General features: G+C 42.3%; 1 protein-coding gene across 1 annotated transcript in view; it reads right to left on the bottom strand.

Moving 5' to 3' along the window:
- Positions 1-21,194, bottom strand: part of stxbp3 (syntaxin binding protein 3) — a 101,668-nt gene that overhangs the window by 68,778 nt on the left and 11,696 nt on the right. Inside the window, exon 4 of the mRNA XM_084310932.1 lies at positions 20,252-20,328. Coding sequence (XP_084167058.1) covers positions 20,252-20,328 — 77 coding nt within the window. The remainder of the gene's footprint in view (positions 1-20,251; positions 20,329-21,194) is intronic.

Here is a 21,194-nt window from a genome sequence, read left to right as displayed (position 1 = left end):
TACAGTACTGAATTCTCCCATCCGGACCAATGCAATTTGAAATATTATTATAGAATATAGAATAGCAGGCTTATAAATTACCTTATTATAGCCAATTCACACATTTATATATATATATATTATATACATATATTATCTTTCAAATGGCCGAGTTCAATTTGGATTTACCATCACCAGGCGTGCATAAGAACAGATAATGAAATCTACTGTACTTTTTTATTTTGATCAGGGTGCAACCGTTTTGAAACTAATTTCAAATTAGGGCGGCTGGGTGGTGCAGCGGTCTAAGCGCTCGTCACCAACGCAAGAGACACCGTATCGAATCCGGCTGTCAGCGTTGCCTCCGGCTTGGCCGGCCGTCATACTGGCTCAATTGGCAGAGTCAGCGGGAGGGAAGCCGGTGGGGTGGTATTCTGGTCGTTGTAAACAGCGACTCCTACAGGTCGGTCAGGGCACCTGCACAGCAAAGAAGGGATATGGTGAAGGTAGTGTGAGTGTTATTTCCAGTGTTTACAGCAGAGCTGTCCCAAGTAGCTGCGGCTACTATGTGTTGTCAAGTTATTGTTATAAGGAGCCCAGTCCGGGCGGTTAGGTGGCCGAGCGGAGATTGCGTTCGTCACCAGCCCCGGAGCTGTGAGCTGGATTCGCCTGTTCGAATCCAGCTCACAGCTCCGGGGTTGTCACCAGCTTGGCTGGCCGTCTGCACTAATACAATTGGCTGTATTAGAGGGTGGGAGAAGCTGGCGGGGTGGGTCCGGGTCGTTGTAAACAGCGACTCCTACAGTTCGGTCGGGGCGCCTGCTAAGCGCGGATAGGACTCGAGGGGGATAGTGTGGTCCTCCCACACGCTACGCCCTCTCGATGAGAATCCGCGCTGCCAGGTGAAAAGAAGCGGTGATTGGCTGGACGTGTGTCGGAGGAAGCACGTGGTAGCCTCCACTCTCCCAGATGATCTGACTGTGGGGGGTAAGTGCGCAGCGACCAGGAAGGGACTGGGAATTGGCATACGACTAACATTGGGATGGGAGAAAATCGGAGGAAAATGGAGGGGGAAAAAGACCAAAAAAAAAATAAAAATAAGGAGCCCAGTCCAAGCTACAACAGTCTGCATTCCCTTAACAATTGTTTGTATTGAGCCGTATTGTATTGTACCCATTCTGCAATCTGTTAAATAAAGTTTACATCCATTCATTCTGCTAGCATTAACGTTACCAAGCCGCTAGCCACAATGCTATACTGTTATAATGGCATATCCCAATCACGTTAGCTAACAAACTTTGCTGCTAGCCACAATGCTATACTGTTATACTGGCATATCCCAATCACGTTAGCACGTGTCGTGAATTTATCTAAATGAAACATGAAAATAGCAACTGAACTGTACAAAATGATAAGACGGAAATGCTGATTTGACAGAAGGGCCACTTGGAAATCCCATATTGGTATCCTCTGTGGCACCAGGCTAAAGAGGTTGAGAGACAGTGACTCCCCCCGACCAGGTGGCCAGTACCATTAAGGTCATAAACAGACCTCTCAAGACTATATTAAGATAGGGCAGGAAGGAGTGGTATTTACTTTTAGCAAAAGAAGAACAAAAGCTTACTTAAAAGGACCCATTTCCCCCACCGGGCGAACCTATTTGGTAAGAGACTAAAGAGGAAGGAGATAATTATCTTTGAAGAACAGGAACCAAACTGAAAATACAGTTGGGGTCAAAAGGTCTTATTTACACTAGCTAAGCAATTTCAGGTTACGACACGGCGGTCAGGAAACAGAGTAAACGGACTGTAAACAGAGCCCTCGAGCCTGAAGATAGATGACTCAGTTTGCACCCAAGTGAGACCAGGTGTTCAGTGCATCAAGATTTAGAAATTAAGCCCTGCCTAGCAGGGGCAAAGAAGGAATTAAATTAGGTGAAACAACAAGCTGAGATTAGCACCAAACTAACTCAGAACTGTGAAAGCTGTGTTTTGTTAATAATTTGAGTAACTGGATATTAAAAACTGGTTCAAAACGACCAAGGATAACAGTAAAACAATAAGAATGCATTTAATTGGTAAATATCAGAGGTTAAGGGTTAGACCATTTGCAAAATGTGGTGTTTCAAGGAGACTAGAAAATGGTCCTACACTGTGAAAATCAAATAAAGTAAAATGTGGACAGAACTGAAGAAAAGACTGTTAGTCACCGTTTAGACAATAAAGAAATAATCATATTATTCTAAAAGCAATTAAAGTATGGTAAAGTGTTTGTAGATGGAAACAGCTCATGTTCTATTCTCTGTGCCACGGAGAGAAGGATCCCCAAATAAGGTAATATAATAGAATGGCTAACAGGGAGGTGGAGACAGCAACACAGGGCGTTAGCCAATGAGAAGAACGCTGGAGTCTTTGAGACGTGACAGCACGTTTCAAGGACTCGACCACGGGGGGAAGGGCCTTTTCTCCTATATAACACAGGTATGAAACAGAGGAGAGAAGGAGAAGCGCTGAGACGAAAACTGACACAGAGGATCCTGGAGATGGACTGAGACACAGACCTGGAGCGACACACACACCGGCTGACAGAAGGAACCTGGAGACTGGAGCACTGGAGACTCACCAACCTGAGAGCCGAGCCGGAGACACACAGAGCGATGAACACAGACGATGATAGACGATCGCCTCGCAGCAGGGGAGCCAGACTCCACCGAGCGTAGACGAAACCAAGCGCTCCCAACCCGCTGAGGATCCGAAAGCAAGGTTGCCCTGGCGACCACCAACCACAAGAGAAGCCGCGTGTTGTCATGGAACCCGAGAGACAACAACACCACCACCGGAGAAGAACGCTCTGATCGGCCCCAGCTGATCAGATCATGGACAAAACTGCCACACCAAAGAGACGATTAGATTACAGTAAAGATCTTGTACTTGTTTGATTCATAGCTGTGGTTTTATTAAGAATGGAATAAACACACCAGTTGTTTTATTCAGATCACCTCGTCAGCGTTTTTCCTTAATAGAAACCGAACACCTGAAATACCAAACAATGCAGAGAGAAGAGTAGACTATACGATCACAGAACTTAGATATAAATGGAGTGAAAGATACTTCAATTGGTCCGTGACCCGTGCTGTATTCGACCAAAGCCGGGTGAAGATGACGAAAAGCTACTTCTGGAAAATGGACCGAGAGATTCTCGCCCTCATCGAAGCCCCTGCGACTGATTGGATCCTTCACCTTTTCAGCCAAGGACAGGAGGATTGAAGGTAAGTAATAATGGTGTGTTTAAAATTGGTAGAGGTCGAGCGGTCTCAAATTGGGGTGTTGCTATGGGGAAAAGTGAAGGCTAATGGACCAGGAAAAATGGGTTGATGTCGGAAGAACACCAGAGACCAGGATTCACGACCTACTGTCTCTGGTTTCGGCCGCACACCAACGCAGCACTTAAGGTTAGGGTATTGAGGGGTGTTCGGTTAGAATGCCTAAAGATTGGTACAATGCCAGATGTGGTAAGACTAGTCTGGGTAGGATCGATACTGATGTAATGAAGAAAAGGGGCGCAATCCGAGTGAACGGTACAGTAATGAGGCGAAAGGTGAAGTGTTTATAAGCAACTATGGAGATATAAATAAGGAATTGTTCAGGGAAACAATTGAAGGTCTGGGGATAAGTGACGTTTTTGGTTGATGAACGGGTTAAATGAGGCACTGTTTTCACTCGTCAGAACCGGGCCCGCTCTGGGAAACGGCTGACGGAGGAACAAGAGTACCATTGTGGATTTTCAAGCCCTTCATCGAACAGTATGGTGACTACCAGTGAGGAGAGGATATAGATGTCTGTATTTAGTTCAGATCGTGCACAGCCGAGGGTTAGGGATTCGCGCCAGTTTGCTTAGCGGGATTAAGGAACTCTTAGAATCGGTACGACTGAGCAATGGACTTTGGAAGACGTTCCATAAGCGAATTGCCGAGACAAATCCGACGTCATTTAGGCTCAGATTGGCTATGGTCCAGATCTGAAGAACATCGAACTCGTGGAGGAATGAGGAAAGTAGAAAATATGGAAATTAGGGTTAAACAAACGATTTGACATCTAAACCTCCGATTCAAGCCGACAGGTGGCTCTACAAGTAGGAAATATGGAAATTATGGTTAAACAAACGATTTGGCCATATAAACCTCAAATTCAAGCCGGCAAGAGGCGCTACAAAAACTCTCCACGAGCTACTATACATGAATGGAGTGGGTTTCTCGGGGTATAGCAAGGCGGATTTACTTGAACTCGGTAGATATATGAAGCACTTTGAAAGAAGGAACTGCGCTTGTGATTAGAGCATAGGAGAGAATTGTGTGAAATGGGCAAGGTGTAGGTTAAGAAATGCGCTTAGGATGAATGTGGCCAAATGAATAGTATGCTTATGAATAGGACATTGTTTTGCTAAGTATATATGTTGGGATGGATGTATGTTAGAGGCTATGAGTGAATGCCAATGTATTTTTTGTATTATTATGGAACACTGGTGACCGAGACGGCAGCGGAGAAACCTTAACATTGTCCCTGGGATCGGGCATTTATTTAGCTGGCTCCGTTAGCCGCGGGACGACAGCAGTAACGTATGGACGCTGTGTTGCGATATCGAGTGAATTGAGTGAATGGCAAGAGTGATGGAACCAAAATGATGTGTGAAGTTCGTGGAAATTTTTTAAATCGGTGGTATAAAGGTCTAAATTTAATGTAGTAGGGATCATAATAAACGGAGTTTTGGGAGCTGATGACGTCACTAGGAACGTCTGAACATTGGGAGCGTTGGATTTAAAATACTGTGTATTTCGGCCAGGCGGGGCCAAACGGGCGAGCGAACTAGAATAAAGATAATGATATATGTTCTGTAAACTGGGGCTAAATAGGATTAATGTTATGTTGCGGGGTATAACAGGGTTGTGCAGACGTCGCGATGTGTTGTGCCGCTCGGATCAACAGGATAATGGGCCGTATAGGAGAAGTTAAGGTGGTGGCTAAACTGGGCTAACGAAGCTAGCAGTACTGAGCTAACGAAGCTAAAATGCTAAGCTACCTGTGCTAACAATGTAGCATGATTGAACTCTCGGGGGATATCGCGTGTTGCTACTCTTGGTGGCTGGCACGGGACTATAGGGAGGTGCGGACAGGAACTTCCGGTATAGAGGAGTTCTGGGGATTGTGGTTTATTATTAAGGTGAGACGTCGAGTTGACGTCGAGTGGTGAGGTGCTGCGTGATGACGCACTTGTGTGGGAGGGTGAGGGCGCCTCCTGCAGGACGTTGTGAGTACTGTAGTACAATAGTGGTGATGTACTAAACATTACAGCAGGGGGCGGTGTTGCCTCTTTGATTGTTACACCTCTCCTTCACGTGTAAACGGGGAGTAGTAGCGGACATTTTGTAGTTTTTATAGGTTTTTTGGTTTTTGAGTAGCGACCATCTTGGAATTTTGTAGTTCTTTTTATCGGTTTTTCCTGTTTTTAATGACGGATGTATATACTTGTTCAGTTATCGATCTATATTTGTTGTGGACCCAAAATGATGGCGCTAGTGGGGTAGGAATGTGATGGATGTGTGGGTTTGTTTGTAACTCTACATAGGATGGTTTGTTCCAATAATAGGCAGCTGTTGAGTGTCTGGTGGTTGGAACGTGTAGACGGTAGGTGTCAGTCTGCGCATGCGCGCCGCGGTCTGTCGGCGCAAGGGGGATGGACTATGGGCTTTTGTTAAGGCAGTAGACAGTGAAGGGCTATAGGGGGCGATGTTGGTCGAGACTAGTTGGGGTGGAAACAGCGACGTGGTGTGCTGTGACGGGACTTGCGTGAACCCCCCCCCCCTTTCTCCTCTGTCTCTTCCTCCCTCTCTCTCACTCTCCCCTCCCTCTCTCCCTCCCTCCCTCCCTGCCTCCTTCCCTGCCTCTCTCACTCTCCCCTCCCTCTCACTCTCCCCTCCCTCCCTTCCTTCCTACCTCCCTCCTTCCCTGTCTCTCTCTTCTATATCCCTCTCTCCCAGCTTGACTTTGTTGAAATGACAGGTTCGCAAAGGAAGTTTTGTTCAAGGTAGATTGCCTTTATGGTGAGGCTTGGGGCATTGGTTATATTATTGTAGTGTTTACTTTATAAATTAGGAGTACATAAGGATAAATTAATCTCTCTCCCTCTATTTCTCTCTCCCTCCCGGTATCTCCCCTTCCCATATCCCTAGCTCCCTGCTTGATGCTGTTGAGCTGCCAGGTTTTCAGAGGTGTTTTAATGCAGGTTGTAGTGCCCCGGCAGTAAGATTTAAAGGGGAACTATCTTATAAATGGCCTTTGAGTGTTTAGCATTGTTTCCTAGCTATGTGAACTTATATTAATATGATCTATGTCTCAAAATTCTCATATTGGCGCATTCTTCCAATTCTCCTCTCACAATATTCACCCTCACTGAACTGAGTCATTTGAAAATGTGCGCGATATGTGATGTCAGAAAGACACCGCTGCATGATAATGGAGACGTGCATGATGAGCTGCACACAGTTCTGCTGACCACTCCACACAGTCAGCTCAAAACAGCTCGAGATCTTGAGGTAGAAAAATGCTGTTTTTGAGGACTTGATTAGAAATACAAAACAATGAATAAAAAAAATATATATATTACAGAGGTGTTCCATAGACTCACAGGAATTGTGTAAAAGTGCCCAAATAGTGAAAGAAATAGTAAAATAGTTCCCCTTTAAAGTATAGTGTTAGATATTAGGAACTCCATGCAGACTCTGTTAGTCTGATTAAAGTAGAGTTTGATTTAAGTTAAAGTTGGCAGCAGATGCTGTGGATAGTGTTTGAAGTCCTGTGGGTTAACTGGACCAGGCAATACGGTAAAGTCTGCTAATTGATTCTAGAAAGTACTTGATAAAGTAAGGTCGATTGGGAGCCCCCCCCCCCCCTTTTCCTCCGTCTCACAATCCCGTTCTCTCTTCCCTCCTTCCTCTGTCTCCCCCCCTCCGTCTCTCTATCCCTCATCCCTCTCCCCCTCCCTCCCTTTTCTCTTCCCTCCGCCCCCCCCCCCCTCTGTCTCTCCTTGTATTTCTCCCTGTGATTCTCCTTCCCTCCCTTCCTTTCTCCACGTGTGCCCCCCCTCAATGGCTTGCCTGGGAATGGATTATGGGTGTGCTGCGGACCATTGCTGGGTTGGGTGGTGGACCCGTGTTGGGGTTCTTGGAAGCAGGTTTAGCTTTGCGGCATGTTGTGTGTTATTGGGTTGGATGTTTATTTGGACTGCGTTGTTATTGTGTATGTGGGATGCGTACCGGAGGAGCGCTGGCCTGTCTAGGTACAGGTGATGGTAGGATGAGTTGTAATATTCCTTGAGATAAGGAGCTTGGGGTGTTTCCGTTCAGGTTCGAAACTGAAGGGGAAACGTTTTGGGCTGTGAGAGGGCGGTTCTTTGTGAATTCAAGGATCTGGGAGGATATTGCAGTAGGTATAGTGCTGGTGTCCATGGGTTTAATAACATGAACAACTGGGCTATATGACGGTCAGGGTTTTAGTGATCTAAATTACTAAAAATTAATTTTTTTCCCTGGATGGTAGTTGGAAGCAGTGACAACACTAAAGGATTTTTTTAGTGTTGTGAGGGGGAAGTGGAAGTGTGGAAGTGTGTGCGAGAAAATAAATGAGAATAATGTTGTATGAAAGGTGTGAGGCAAAGTTAATATTACATTTATACATAGTCAATACGCTAAGCGGTCATTTAAAGTATGAAATAAGATCAGAATGACGGATTCATCAAAGCAAAAAGAAATTGGAACGGATGGCTAACCAGGTTTACCAAGATTATTAGACAATTGAGAGGCGGTGTGGGACTAATGATTATGTTCCCCAGAGAATCAGGTGAAGAGAACACACAAGGGATTGGAACCTCCAGTTTTTCCTGTTGGAGGAACGGACAAAAACAAGCTAAGCTGTATCGTTGTATTCAAACAGATCACACCAAATCTCTCTAAAAATATTAGTATAGTGTTGCCCGACATTTCCAATGCATAACAAAATAGTGGAAATAACAAGGGAAATGCCACTGATGTTAAGTTTGGGTCTTTTTGCTTTCTTTCTGCACAAGTGCGCGGCAGGACAGTTGGGGCTCTGACGATTTCGATAACCAACTGGGGAAACGGCTATATAAGCCTTGGTATAAGTATGAATGATAAGCCAGTTATCAATCCTTGTCTGCACAGTAAAAATTTGACAGTGTGAGTGTTTTAACTCAAGTAAGTAGAAATAGTTTTAGAGACGGAGGAACTTGTTTTTTCAAACGGTGATTGCAGGAGTGTTTGAAAGTGGAGAGAATGTCGGTTACACAGGAAGTTCACCTTAGTGGAACATTGATAGGAACAACTGAAGCGTTAGATGCAATAACAGTAGAATAACAAAAACGAGAGTAAACAATCAGTCTGTTTCAAAAACCTGTAGTATTAAAAAAAATATATATATATAGAAATGGCCCACAGTAGTCATGCCGATGGTGGGAGAAAGCCGAGAGCCTCTGCAGACATTTCCCAGATAGACTTTACCAGTGATGATAATCTGATTGATTGGAATAGGATGGACTTCTCTCATGTGACCAGTACGATAGGACTTGAAATGTTGTCTTTGACTTCAATACAGGAGGTCTTACAGGAGAAAGAACCAGAGACAACTGTATTACTCCAACCAGAACCGATCCGTGCTGGAGTGTCCATTGCAGGCGACTGCAGTTTAACCAAGGGACAGAGAAAGAGACTGAGAAGAGCGGCGTTGTTACAGCAGTCCCACGAAGTCCACTCTGGCCGTACGGCTGGAAAAGAGACAGACAACAGGTATGGACATAAACATGAGAGATTGTCTCAGCCCTCAAGTGCCCCATGCCCAGATCTTCCCCGGCGCCAGAGCCAAGATGAGAGGCGGGGCCCAGAGACGGGAAGTCGGTCCGCCAGCGCCGAGGGGGAGGAAAGGGGGCAGATCTACAAGCAAAGGAGAGCGTTTATAGAAGCGTTCGAACGACATGAGGCGGTTCATCGAGACTTGAGGAAGACAGAGCGGGCGTTTGGTCAAGCCGCACACGAGATGCAGAGACTGGAGCAAGAACTGGCTAAAAAGAATGTACTGTTGAGTGGTACAGTTCGTGATGTCATGCTTCGGGCGTCAGACCTAGGCGGCCGTGATCAAGGAGTGCCCTGTGCTCCGTTGCCCGGACAGGGAACTGGGCCGCGACAGGGTGAACAGAACCGCAGGAGGGGTGAGTTTCCAGGCCCCTCCCAACAAGAAAAGGCCCGAGGAGAGGCAGCAGAAAAGGACAGGTATGCCCCTCTCTCCTCCAGGCAACAGGACATGCAACCAGAGGACCGGAAAAGGGTAGACCTGGCGGGAGCTGTGGGATGCCAGCCGAGAGACTGCTGGGGTCGTGGTAAACTGGGACCGCCTGGATGGCCGGCATCGGCTGAGTGCTGGAATTGTGGAGAAATCGGCCATCTCGCTCGATCGTGTGGCAAAGGGTGGCGGGCTCAGCAAGGGTCCAATAGACGGCGAGAGTCCAACGGACAGCATGAGTTCATCAGAAAATAGACCTGCTGGGCTTGCGGAATGTTGGGACATTCTCAGAAGGAGTGTAAAGAGGTTGTGTCTGCAAAGGTCATAGATTAAGAGCGAAGCGGAAATGCACAAACAAAGCTGAAAGTGCTCGAGAAAGTAGAGTTATTAATAATTGAAAATGGAAAATGCGGCTGATTGGGATAAGAGTAGAAACGGAGGTACATAAATAGATTAAAAGGTTTGATTAGGTGTGCAAGTTACTAAAACGGTTTGGAAGACTAACAAGGGTAAGTTGGGGCTATAGAGGGATGAAGTAACTGGAAATTGCATGGGCTAATCGTACTAACAAAAATGGTTTTAAACAGGAACAATGGAACATTTGATATTAGACAGAGTTAAAAACAAGGGACTGTTTATAGTGGTGATTACATACTTGATCCAAGGGTGGTCAAGGAGACTAAAAAAAAAAAAAAAAAAACATTATTATTTCATTACTTATTTTATTTCTTTTTGGATTTTTAAATTTTCTGTCTTAGTTTTTACAGGGGTAATTATGCCTCTAGATGATAGTTTAATTCTGTTGGATGGGTGTGTTGCATGAAGACACTCACAATTTTTTGTTTGTTTGAAATTTTCTTTGTTTTTGTTTTGACACTCTGTTTTGTTTAGGAACTGGCTGGCTGGGAGGGATCTCTCGCCGGTCAGGGATAGCAGGTGGTGGTGACACAGCGAGACTGGTAGGAATGTCTGATATAATGGGCTGGAAACTAAGAGTGGACGGGAGCTGGTTCGTGGTTTGTTTTCCCGCTCATTGAGAGTCCAGATGTAGAATCTGGGGGGTTGTGTCACGTTTTGGGATGTGGTAAGTGTTGGGGAAACGTGTTTCTCTGTCTATAGGTAAGCTCTGTAGGTTTTGGTCGCAATTGGCCAAATAGTGTTCATGTAGGGTGCAGACATGTGAATTTGATGATTGACTTATGGGAGACTCTGCACCGGCTTGTTGAAGGCTGGCGGAGTGTGTGGGATGTGTGTTTAAAGGGACTGTGGTTTGTTGCCATGCACATAGGTTCTGTTGGTGATTGGCCTCGTCTAGAGCTGGCTGTCCGGACCGAGGAGGCTGTCTGGAAACAAGGTATTGATAGTGAAATATAATGGTTATTCCACTCTCAAAGGGTGGAAGTAGTATTGTGTTGAATTTGAGATATTTGATCTAGTAAAATAGTACAGCACAAAAACAAATGAGACAAAGGTGATTTGATTGAATGTTAACATAACTAATTTGGAGAAAAATTTATTGCAAAATGCAGAACAGTAAAGATGTATCTGCGAAAATAAGTTTCCAATCTATTGTGTGTTTGTAAATAACAATCCAAAAATGCAAAAAAGGACAGAGGGAAAATCGTTTCCTTCTGTGGAAAATCGGAGCAGTACCAAAAACTGCCCACAACAAAGAAGAGGCTGTGGTTAGCACAAAATACAACAAGAAGAAAACAGTAAAAACGAGTTAGCAGTAAAGACCTCAGGAGGTTTGAACAGGGATAACTGACAGGGATGAAAGTGAAGAATAATTGAGGCCTCAGTGGTCTTTTCAAGGAGAAGAGAGGATTTATATTTCCCTCAATGTTTAGAGTGTTAATCTTTTATTGGTATGATGTATTAATCTTTTCTTGCAGAGTCAATTACACAAAACAGACACATTGAAGCTAATTACATGGATAATGTATAGTCATAAACAAAAAAGCTGATAATGGTACGATGTTCTTTTTGTATAAAGAAACGGACCTAGACTGGATGTCGTATTAATAACTGATAATGTGTATAACTGTGCAAGAAGAAAAGGTAGGTGAAATGATGAATTTTGTAACTGTACAGATGGAAATGGGTTTGGTAGTTCGATTTGTGTAAATTTTGGATTTTTTTTGAAATTTTTGAAAATATTAGCAAAAATGGTAATTATAGTTTTAACATGTTTAATTTAGAACATTGGTGCTATATAGTGGGTTATGAAACCCACTAAGGGTGGATTGTCGTGAATTTATCTAAATGAAACATGAAAATAGCAACTGAACTGTACAAAATGATAAGACGGAAATGCTGATTTGACAGAAGGGCCACTTGGAAATCCCATATTGCAGGGGTGTCAAACTCATTTTCACAGAGGGCCACATCAGCATTATGGTTGCCCTCAAAGGGCCAAAGACCGTATAAATGTTAATGTAATGTAAAATAAATGTAGCTACACATTTACATATTGTTAAACATGGTGTTTCTGTATTTATTACTTATTCAAGTTATACATATTGCATATTCATTTGCATAAATGTAAAAATATATGTTAGCTTATGTTATTTTAACAAATAATTTTAGTTTATCAGAACCCCATATTACTCCACCAATCAATGCTCAAACCATTCAAGTAAATAACAAAGAAGAATATCATCAAATACAAGTTTGTTCAAAACCTTTTTGTCACAGTCAAGAGGGGCAGAACTAACAACTGTGAGCTGCAAAGAACACGTGGGACAGATGTAGCAGATGTTACAAAAACAAATGGCTGCACACAACCTTGCAGAGGCCATACATCCAACTAATGGAAGATAGTTTAATTAACTTTAATTAACAGATTGCAGAATGGGTACAGTACAGTACAGCTCAATACACACAATTGTTAAGGGGATGCAGACCAGAGAAAGACTTTCGACTTGTTTACATCAGGGTCCCCCATTTTCAATTCGTAATGAAATTGCTATTATGTGTCTGCATGAACACACAACTGTAACTGTACTCAAAAATAACAAAATAAGGGTTGTCTCAGTTCACAACTATATTGGTCAAGTTTTGGGTGGGACTTGTTTGCGTCCCTACAGCTTCTTATTCAATTGAGCGAGATGCTCGGTTATGTCACACAGCCAGTTTGCATCTGACAGTTCAGACAATATTTCTTCAACCCTTTGTTACCTATTCCGCCTGGATCTTTTTTGTATTTTGGGCTGTAAAATTGTCAAAGAATGTCTGAGGAGTAAGTGCTTTTGGCTTTTTTCCTTTGTTACCTCAGATGTTCAACATACATGTATGTGTAAGAATGTGTAATAACTAAGGCTGTCAAAGTTAAAGCTTTATTAACGCATTAACCCACAATTATTTTAACACTGCTATTTTTTAACCAAATATTAATGTAAAAAAAAAAAAAAAAAAAAAAAAAAAAAATTTTATTTATATTTTTACCTGAGCTCTTGGGGGGCCACATCAAATGACTTGGCGGGCCGGATTTGGCCCGCGGGCCGTGAGTTTGACACCTATGCCATATTGGTATCCTCTGTGGAACCAGGCTAAAGAGGTTGAGAGACAGTGACTCCCCCCGACCAGGTGGCCAGTACCATTAAGGTCATAAACAGACCTCTCAAGACTATATTAAGATAGGGCAGGAAGGAGTGGTATTTACTTTTAGCAAAAGAAGAACAAAAGCTTACTTAAAAGGACCCATTTCCCCCACCGGGCGAACCTATTTGGTAAGAGACTAAAGAGGAAGGAGATAATTATCTTTGAAGAACAGGAACCAAACTGAAAATACAGTTGGGGTCAAAAGGTCTTATTTACACTAGCTAAGCAATTTCAGGTTACGACACGGCGGTCAGGAAACAGAGTAAACGGACTGTAAACAGAGCCCTCCAGCCTGAAGATAGATGACTCAGTTTGCACCCAAGTGAGACCAGGTGTTCAGTGCATCAAGATTTAGAAATTAAGCCCTGCCTAGCAGGGGCAAAGAAGGAATTAAATTAGGTGAAACAACAAGCTGAGATTAGCACCAAACTAACTCAGAACTGTGAAAGCTGTGTTTTGTTAATAATTTGAGTAACTAGATATTAAAAACTGGTTCAAAACGACCAAGGATAACAGTAAAACAATAAGAATGCATTTAATTGGTAAATATCAGAGGTTAAGGGTTAGACCATTTGCAAAATGTGGTGTTTCAAGGAGACTAGAAAATTGTCCTACACTGTGAAAATCAAATAAAGTAAAATGTGGACAGAACTGAAGAAAAGACTGTTAGTCACTGTTTAGACAATAAAGAAATAATCATATTATTCTAAAAGCAATTAAAGTATGGTAAAGTGTTTGTAGATGGAAACAGCTCATGTTCTATTCTCTGTGCCACGGAGAGAAGGATCCCCAAATAAGGTAATATAATAGAATGGCTAAGAGGTGGAGACAGCAACACAGGGCGTTAGCCAATGAGAAGAACGCTGGAGTCTTTGAGACGTGACAGCACGTTTCAAGGACTCGACCACGGGGGGAAGGGCCTTTTCTCCTATATAACACAGGTATGAAACAGAGGAGAGAAGGAGAAGCGCTGAGACGAAAACTGACAGAGGATCCTGGAGATGGACTGAGACACAGACCTGGAGCGACACACACACCGGCTGACAGAAGGAACCTGGAGACTGGAGCACTGGAGACTCACCAACCTGAGACTCGAGAGCCGAGCCGGAGACACACAGAGCGATGGACACAGACGATGATAGACGATCGCCTCGCAGCAGGGGAGCCAGACTCCACCGAGCGTAGACGAAACCAAGCGCTCCCAACCCGCTGAGGATCCGAAAGCAAGGTTGCCCTGGCGACCACCAACCACAAGAGAAGCCGCGTGTTGTCATGGAACCCGAGAGACAACAACACCACCACCGGAGAAGAACGCTCTGATCGGCCCCAGCTGATCAGATCATGGACAAAACTGCCACACCAAAGAGACGATTAGATTACAGTAAAGATCTTGTACTTGTTTGATTCATAGCTGTGGTTTTATTAAGAATGGAATAAACACACCAGTTGTTTTATTCAGATCACCTCGTCAGCGTTTTTCCTTAATAGAAACCGAACACCTGAAATACCAAACAATGCAGAGAGAAGAGTAGACTATACGATCACAGAACTTAGATATAAATGGAGTGAAAGATACTTCACACGTAAGCTAACAAAATCGGCGACGATCTTTTTGTGAAACTAAACTCCGCTCTTGGTGGTCAATTTTGTTGATGTTGGTTTTGTTTCATCAACAAATGAGAGGCAGAACACACAGTGAATGTATCCGTTTTGTTTATTGCACTTTTATTGCACTTTCTTTGCTGAAAAATAAATGCTACGTTGGCTAAATGGCTCACGCGAGGCATTTAAAGATGGTGGATTGTTGATTTTTAGCAGGAAGTGTATTGGCACATTCAACTTTTCTGATTGGTTGAAAATTGCCTTCATGTTTGAACTACATCGCCACCTACTGCCACCTACTGCTTTGGCATTGTACTACATGTATATACATCACTGTGCTCAGGAGGCAAAAATGATGTCTAACTTGCCTGCCATTACGTTGCGTTCTGAAAAGCGAAACTGACCCTGAAAACAAAATGAAAACTGGCCATAGTGTAACCGCAGCCTAAATTGGGATGGGAGAAAATCAGGAGGAGAAAAAGTGAAAAAAAAATAAAAAATCAAATCCAATCGTTACTGCATGCTAAAAATAGGTAAGATAAACTAACTGCGCTGTCAATATGTCAATAACGTTAAGTGTATAATAATATAATAAGAGAGAAGAGAATAATAAGAGATATTAAAAAGATTCATACAGAAGTATGATGCTTGAAACCCCATGGAGCCTTTTGGGAAGTGTCGTTCTGAAAAACGCAGATCGATAGCTAGCTATGTCCTTTACAAAATGGCAGCAAAAAAACTACAATTCCCATTGTAAAACATTTCCAAAATGGTCACCTCTCACGAAATAAACAGACCAAATCGAAAAGTAAAATCTATCTAATAACACTTTAACCTATTGCTAAACTAACGTATTGATGATAATATACATCATAAATGCTGTTGTGACATGGTTATGTTTATACTTGAATAGGTTTGAAAAAAAAAAACTATACTTTTGTCAGTCTGGAGAGATTGATTTATGACATGTCACTTGCGGTCCGACGCAAAGTCAAGCACTTTCATATGTTATGTTTAAGTCAAGCACTTTGATATGTTATGTTGTCTGTTTAACACATTGGGGACGAAGCACGGATATCTCCGTGTTTCGATTCCACCCGTTGTGGACAGAAGGACGGATATATCCGTGGCAAGTTGTTTTGGCTTTTATCCCATTTTAATAACCTATTCAAGGTCGCCGAGCTGCACTGCAGATGTACCCTACTCTTTGAATTCGCCAAAGTGCAATACCGGCCATATCCTCTTAGGGGCGCTATCGCGATAATAGAGTGTTCCCTGTGGCAGAAGTTGTCTTTTTTTTTTTGGATCTCTAATGTAGTTTTCTACTCATCTGAAGCGATAGCTATTGTCTGTTCCACGGAATACCTTTTGGAGCGCGGATTTCACTATTTATCATCAGCCAATGGACATATCGATCTAACAGATGGCGATCGATAACGGGTAAATGCTCGGGGGATCCAACCGGCTCATGGTAAGATCTTTTTCACGTAAAATACAACCCGATTGGGCTTTTTTTTGATAGCCATCCAGGCGATCGGCCTATGTGGCTACTTAGACGAACACGGTTATTGGTAATCAATAATAAGAAACGACGTCCCCCGCCCCCCCCCCCCCCTTCATGCATACATGCTTGAGGACCGTGCCGATCATATGCAGTTTGAGTTTTAACTGTAGCATCTGTATAACGGAAATGCCATTGGATATAACGTTAGTAGCTATTAGCCCTTTATCTAGCCTTCCAGGAAATATACTAGACCAAATGCTGTATAACGCTTATATCCACAGCGCTATAAAATGAGAACGTATAGATGAATTTTTTTTTTCTTTAAGGCATTTTGAAGGGACGGTTTATGGACTCAATTGACAATGAGAATGGACAGATAGCAATACTATAAAGTATAGATTTAGCTCTACAAACAGCCCCACGTCTGTTTACATTTGCTGGTCCTTTATTAGACTCATCCCAGTGGCCGCAATTGTGTTAAACACCTAGTTCCACGGTTTGTTATTGTTAGTGACTATAAACACCTTGTTCTAAGGTTTGTTATTGTTAGTGACCATAAACACCTTGTTCTAAGGTTTGTTATTGTTAGTGACCATAAACACCTTGTTCTAAGGTTTGTTATTGTTAGTGACCATAAACACCTTGTTCTAAGGTTTGTTATTGTTAGTGACTATAAACACCTAGTTCCACGGTTTGTTATTTTATCTGTAGTCTAGGAGCGGATTAGCTACGGAGCTTACAGAGTGTACCATCCATCTGCGACGCAACGGTGGCAGCAACACTGGAAACGGAGTAACGTTAACCCTTTAATCGCCATTGACGCTGAAACACGTCATTCCCGGCCATGCTTATTCTGCCGATGACGCTGGGCAGCGTCTTTGATATCAATATTTAAAAAATCTGTGATCGAAATCATATTTCTCCCCCGGAGACATTATATGTACTGGTGAGCCCCTGTCAACTCTCTAACGGTTCAAGAGTGCCATCTGGTGGCCGATCGGCAGGTCGCCCAGGGAAGAAACAGGGAAGTTGAAGCTGGTGCTCATTTCAATTTGGTCCGATCACTCGCTATAGGTCCCGGGACTCGAGCTCGACACAATGGATATCGATCCGTTGCCAATAACTCGATAAACAACATGATTTGGACGTATATACTATTATACAACCTGGAAATGGATCGGGTATTTCTACATCCCATAATAGAAAAAATTCTGTTCCACGCTCATCTCCCAACGGCGAGAGGAAGCTACAGTGAGTTTCAGCGTTATTTTGTAATGTCTTCTATACTAACTGCTCCAATGATCATATCACCCACACTAGATGAATGATATAACGTTGCCCACGGAATTATAAACGACCCCCCGCCCATCCGGTCAACATCAGATCATACGTAGTAACTTCTAGAAGTACGTCGTGCAGTTGAAATTTTTTATCTCGCGCCAATTGCTATCAAACTGTATACAATCATCAATATAATGCATTTAGGGCTATAAATCACGTTCTGGAGAAAGCTGCAGAAAACGATAAAAACATACTTATACTTTAGACGGTATTTTAGTATGAATATGTGAATGAAAAATAATAACGTTGCTACACCCTGAACAATAGATATAGGACTTTGAATGGGCCATGGTAATGTCAATTTAGCAATACAATTTAAAAATGTCGAGTTCATACTACACTACACGTATGAACTCGACATAACGTTAACGTTACTCCGTTTCCATGAAGTGTTTAATTAGCAGCAATCTGTTGGTGAAAATGTAACGTTAAAAATATGTGCATTGCACCGGAAACGCGAGGACAGGAAGCAGGCATGAAATCGTTGTAGTCATATTGTAGTCTTTTAGTCTTATTTACTAAAATATTTTAACAAAATAAAAAGCAGCAGCACTATTGGATAACTGAGTCATGTTTGCTATACATTTACATTTAGTCATTAACTGACGCTTTTATCCAAAGCGACTTACATGTTCTGTACGACAAGCCATCAGGAAGGGCACAACTCTATCAGCTATGTATTTCTTTCTTTAGGGGAGTGTGACATTTGTTTCACAGTTTTAACATGATATTTTATAGATGGCTAGGTTAAACACAGGTTTGTGTTTTTAAGAGGGGGGGTTTGATTTGATTGAAGTTTATTTCAAATATGCAACACAAGAATGTAAATGTTATTAGTTGCTCTTTGAAGAGAAAAGATGTAACGTTAGATATTTATTTGTTTGGTGTAGAAGTATGGGCACCTGTTAGACGGGTGTAACTGGGTTTACTAAATTCTCAAAATGTGTAAAAAAAAAAAAAAAAAAAAATTTATTTGTTGAGGTCCTAGTCTGGGGGAGGGGAGGGGGGGTCTGGCCTAGAGGTTTTTATTTAAATTTTTTTTGTTTATATTGATTTTTAATTTTTCTTTCAGGGGGGGGGGGGGGGTTATTTTGTATCTATTTTTCTGTAACTCGGGGAGGGGGGAGAGGGGGCAGTTGGCAGCATTTCCTTTTGTATGGTTGTTGAACTGTTGAACTGATGCTGTAAAACTGAAGAAAAAAAAATACCAATAAACATATTGTTTAAAAAGAAATATGCAACACAACAAACAAACATCAAGTACAGATATAGCCTTAAGCCGTTCAAATAATAAATGTATAATTTTTTTTTTAAATAATAATAATCTAAAAGAACCGATAAGAGTATCGATAAAGTACCGAACCGTTAAGCAGTATCGATAAGAGTAGTAGTATCGATAAAATCCTAATGATACCTGTAACTGAGGGGTACAATTCCCTGACTGTATTGATAAGTATGGTATCATTAAACCACTACCGCTTTATGTACTTTAACTACTGGCCATACAGTACACAATATATGAATATGATGAACACTTCCCACAATGAAATCGGTTCCAGTCAAAGGTATTAATCAAGTATTTAATGGAGCAAAAGGTACATATGATACTTATATTACATTTGATTGCACTTGTAAGGCAAATGAGTATTCGTAGGCAAATCAACACTGAATGTCCATTCTCTGGTTACGCAGGAGGCAAGTATACAACCTGGCTCTTAGGGAATTATATCTATGGTACACTTAATGATATAGCGGGATATACTGGAAGGGGTCCTCCCGGTTGTAAGCCGGCAGGGGGGGTAGGAGAGCTGTCGGTAGTAGAACGTCTGGTCAACGATATCTAGGGAGACTTCGAGTACAGAAGACAGTGCGATAGACTCTTGATCCGCAGACGAATAGAGCTTGGTTCCCTTGTAGGCTGTAGCTCCACAGTGAAGAAAGCTAGGCGGCCTCAGGCTCTCTGAGCGCCGACTCGACCTTGACTCCTCTCAGGGGTAAATCCAACACTCACAGGCGTCGGCGATTATCCGCTCCACAAATCACAGTACCAAAGCAAATATATATTCCAGCCGCACAGGGCTATGCAGACGTCGGGTAGGTAATCCAGTGTACATGTCCATTCGGTCCTCGCCTAGATCTCCTCGGATGAAAGCGCCATGTGGTCGGCCCAGCCTGGATAAGAATCTAGCTAACACGAGGAAGCGTTGGAGATGCTGGTCACTTTAGAACTCTAACCGCACGATGCACCATACACAATAGACTATTATTAACTTAATAGAAATACGTCGCACTCGACGGTACAGTGCCAAACTCTGACAATTCAGTTATTAATTCGCACGCGGTCTCAATGCTATTCTGGGGCCAAACAGGCCATACTTCACCGCACGTCGTATCGTGGGTGAGGCTTCACGTTGGTTACTAAGTTTCTGACTAAGTGCCTCTGTATTCACTTGCGCCATATTTATATGCACGGTGAACAAATAGTGCCACTCTCATTTCTGTCGCCGTATCCCTGGGCAGGGCCGGGGCTAGTACAGACATGTCTTGTCGGTAACTTTGAACTCGACTCCGGGGGCTGGTCCCCTGGCGCCTGGTCCTTTGTCCAATAGGAGAATGAACTATTATGGGCTATAGTAGGCTAAAGGGATATTCCGTGTATATGTACAAGGAATATACAAGGGATATCAAACGATATACAAATACTATTCAATATATATCAACAAATAAATATATATACTCGGTTTAATCTGATCCTTCGTAACAATACCCATCCCTAATAGTCACTAACAATAACAAACCTTAGAACACTGTTTATAGTCTGAGTCACTAACATTAATAAACCGTGGAACTGGGTGTTTATAGAGGCTGAGGAACAAACCTTGGCTGTTGGCGACATGAAATAAATGGCCTTCATCTCAGGGACTGGCTCTCTGCTTTTATACAGGTCCTCCACGACTAACAGAAAGACAAAGTAAATTTATATTTCACAATTAATTTATATTATATATACATTTCATTCACAATGTTATATAGAATAGTTCATAATATATACAGTTCATTTATATTGTATATAATTTTGTGATATTTTTTATTTTATTTAGTGCACAAGATCAATACAAAAACAATGGTCAATTTTAAGAAAAGTAGAAAGAAAAAAACAATAATCAAAATATACAACAAAGATATTTATATAGAAAATAGAAAAAATAAATTAAAAGATGACTCCATTCAGACTGAGAACCCATACATAGTACAGTACACGGCTCCGACTAGTGGACGCGTGTTCCATCACAGCCGGGGATAATCCGTGAGAGCGAACAGAATACGTCATCGCTCCACATATTCCTACATGTTGTCTCTTGTGTGCGACACTTTCTAAAATAATTAACCTGCATTGGGTCAGAGTTGTCAGCATTATCCCCAAAACTAAAACCAATGCTCCACCATTGAGCGTCTCCCGATGTTAACCTCTTCCACCCGTGCAGTGCGGTACCGGACTGCAAATGACATCACGCCATAAATCATTCTCTCTAGACTGTCTGACATAATTATAATATTTTTTTTCAAACGTATTCAAGAGTAAACATCATGTGTTATTCACTGTCAAAGATGCAAATAAAAATCATAATTCATATTCTCCTTTGTTTCATCACAATTTAAGCAAGCCTAGTAATAGACACACTATTTCTTAGGTATGTATTATAGGCGGATTTTCAGAAAATAGGGCTCCGGGCTTAAGAGGTTAAGCAAGCCTAGTAATAGACACAATATTTCTGATACTGGGAATACATTCACTGAGGTCCATAGATGTCCCTAGATAC

This window comes from Notolepis coatsorum, assembly GCF_963971535.1.
Source record: "Notolepis coatsorum genome assembly, chromosome: 3".
NCBI lineage: Eukaryota > Metazoa > Chordata > Actinopteri > Aulopiformes > Paralepididae > Notolepis > Notolepis coatsorum.
The sequence above is the reverse complement of the archived record's forward strand: the minus strand, read 5'-3'. Positions and strand labels throughout refer to the sequence as shown.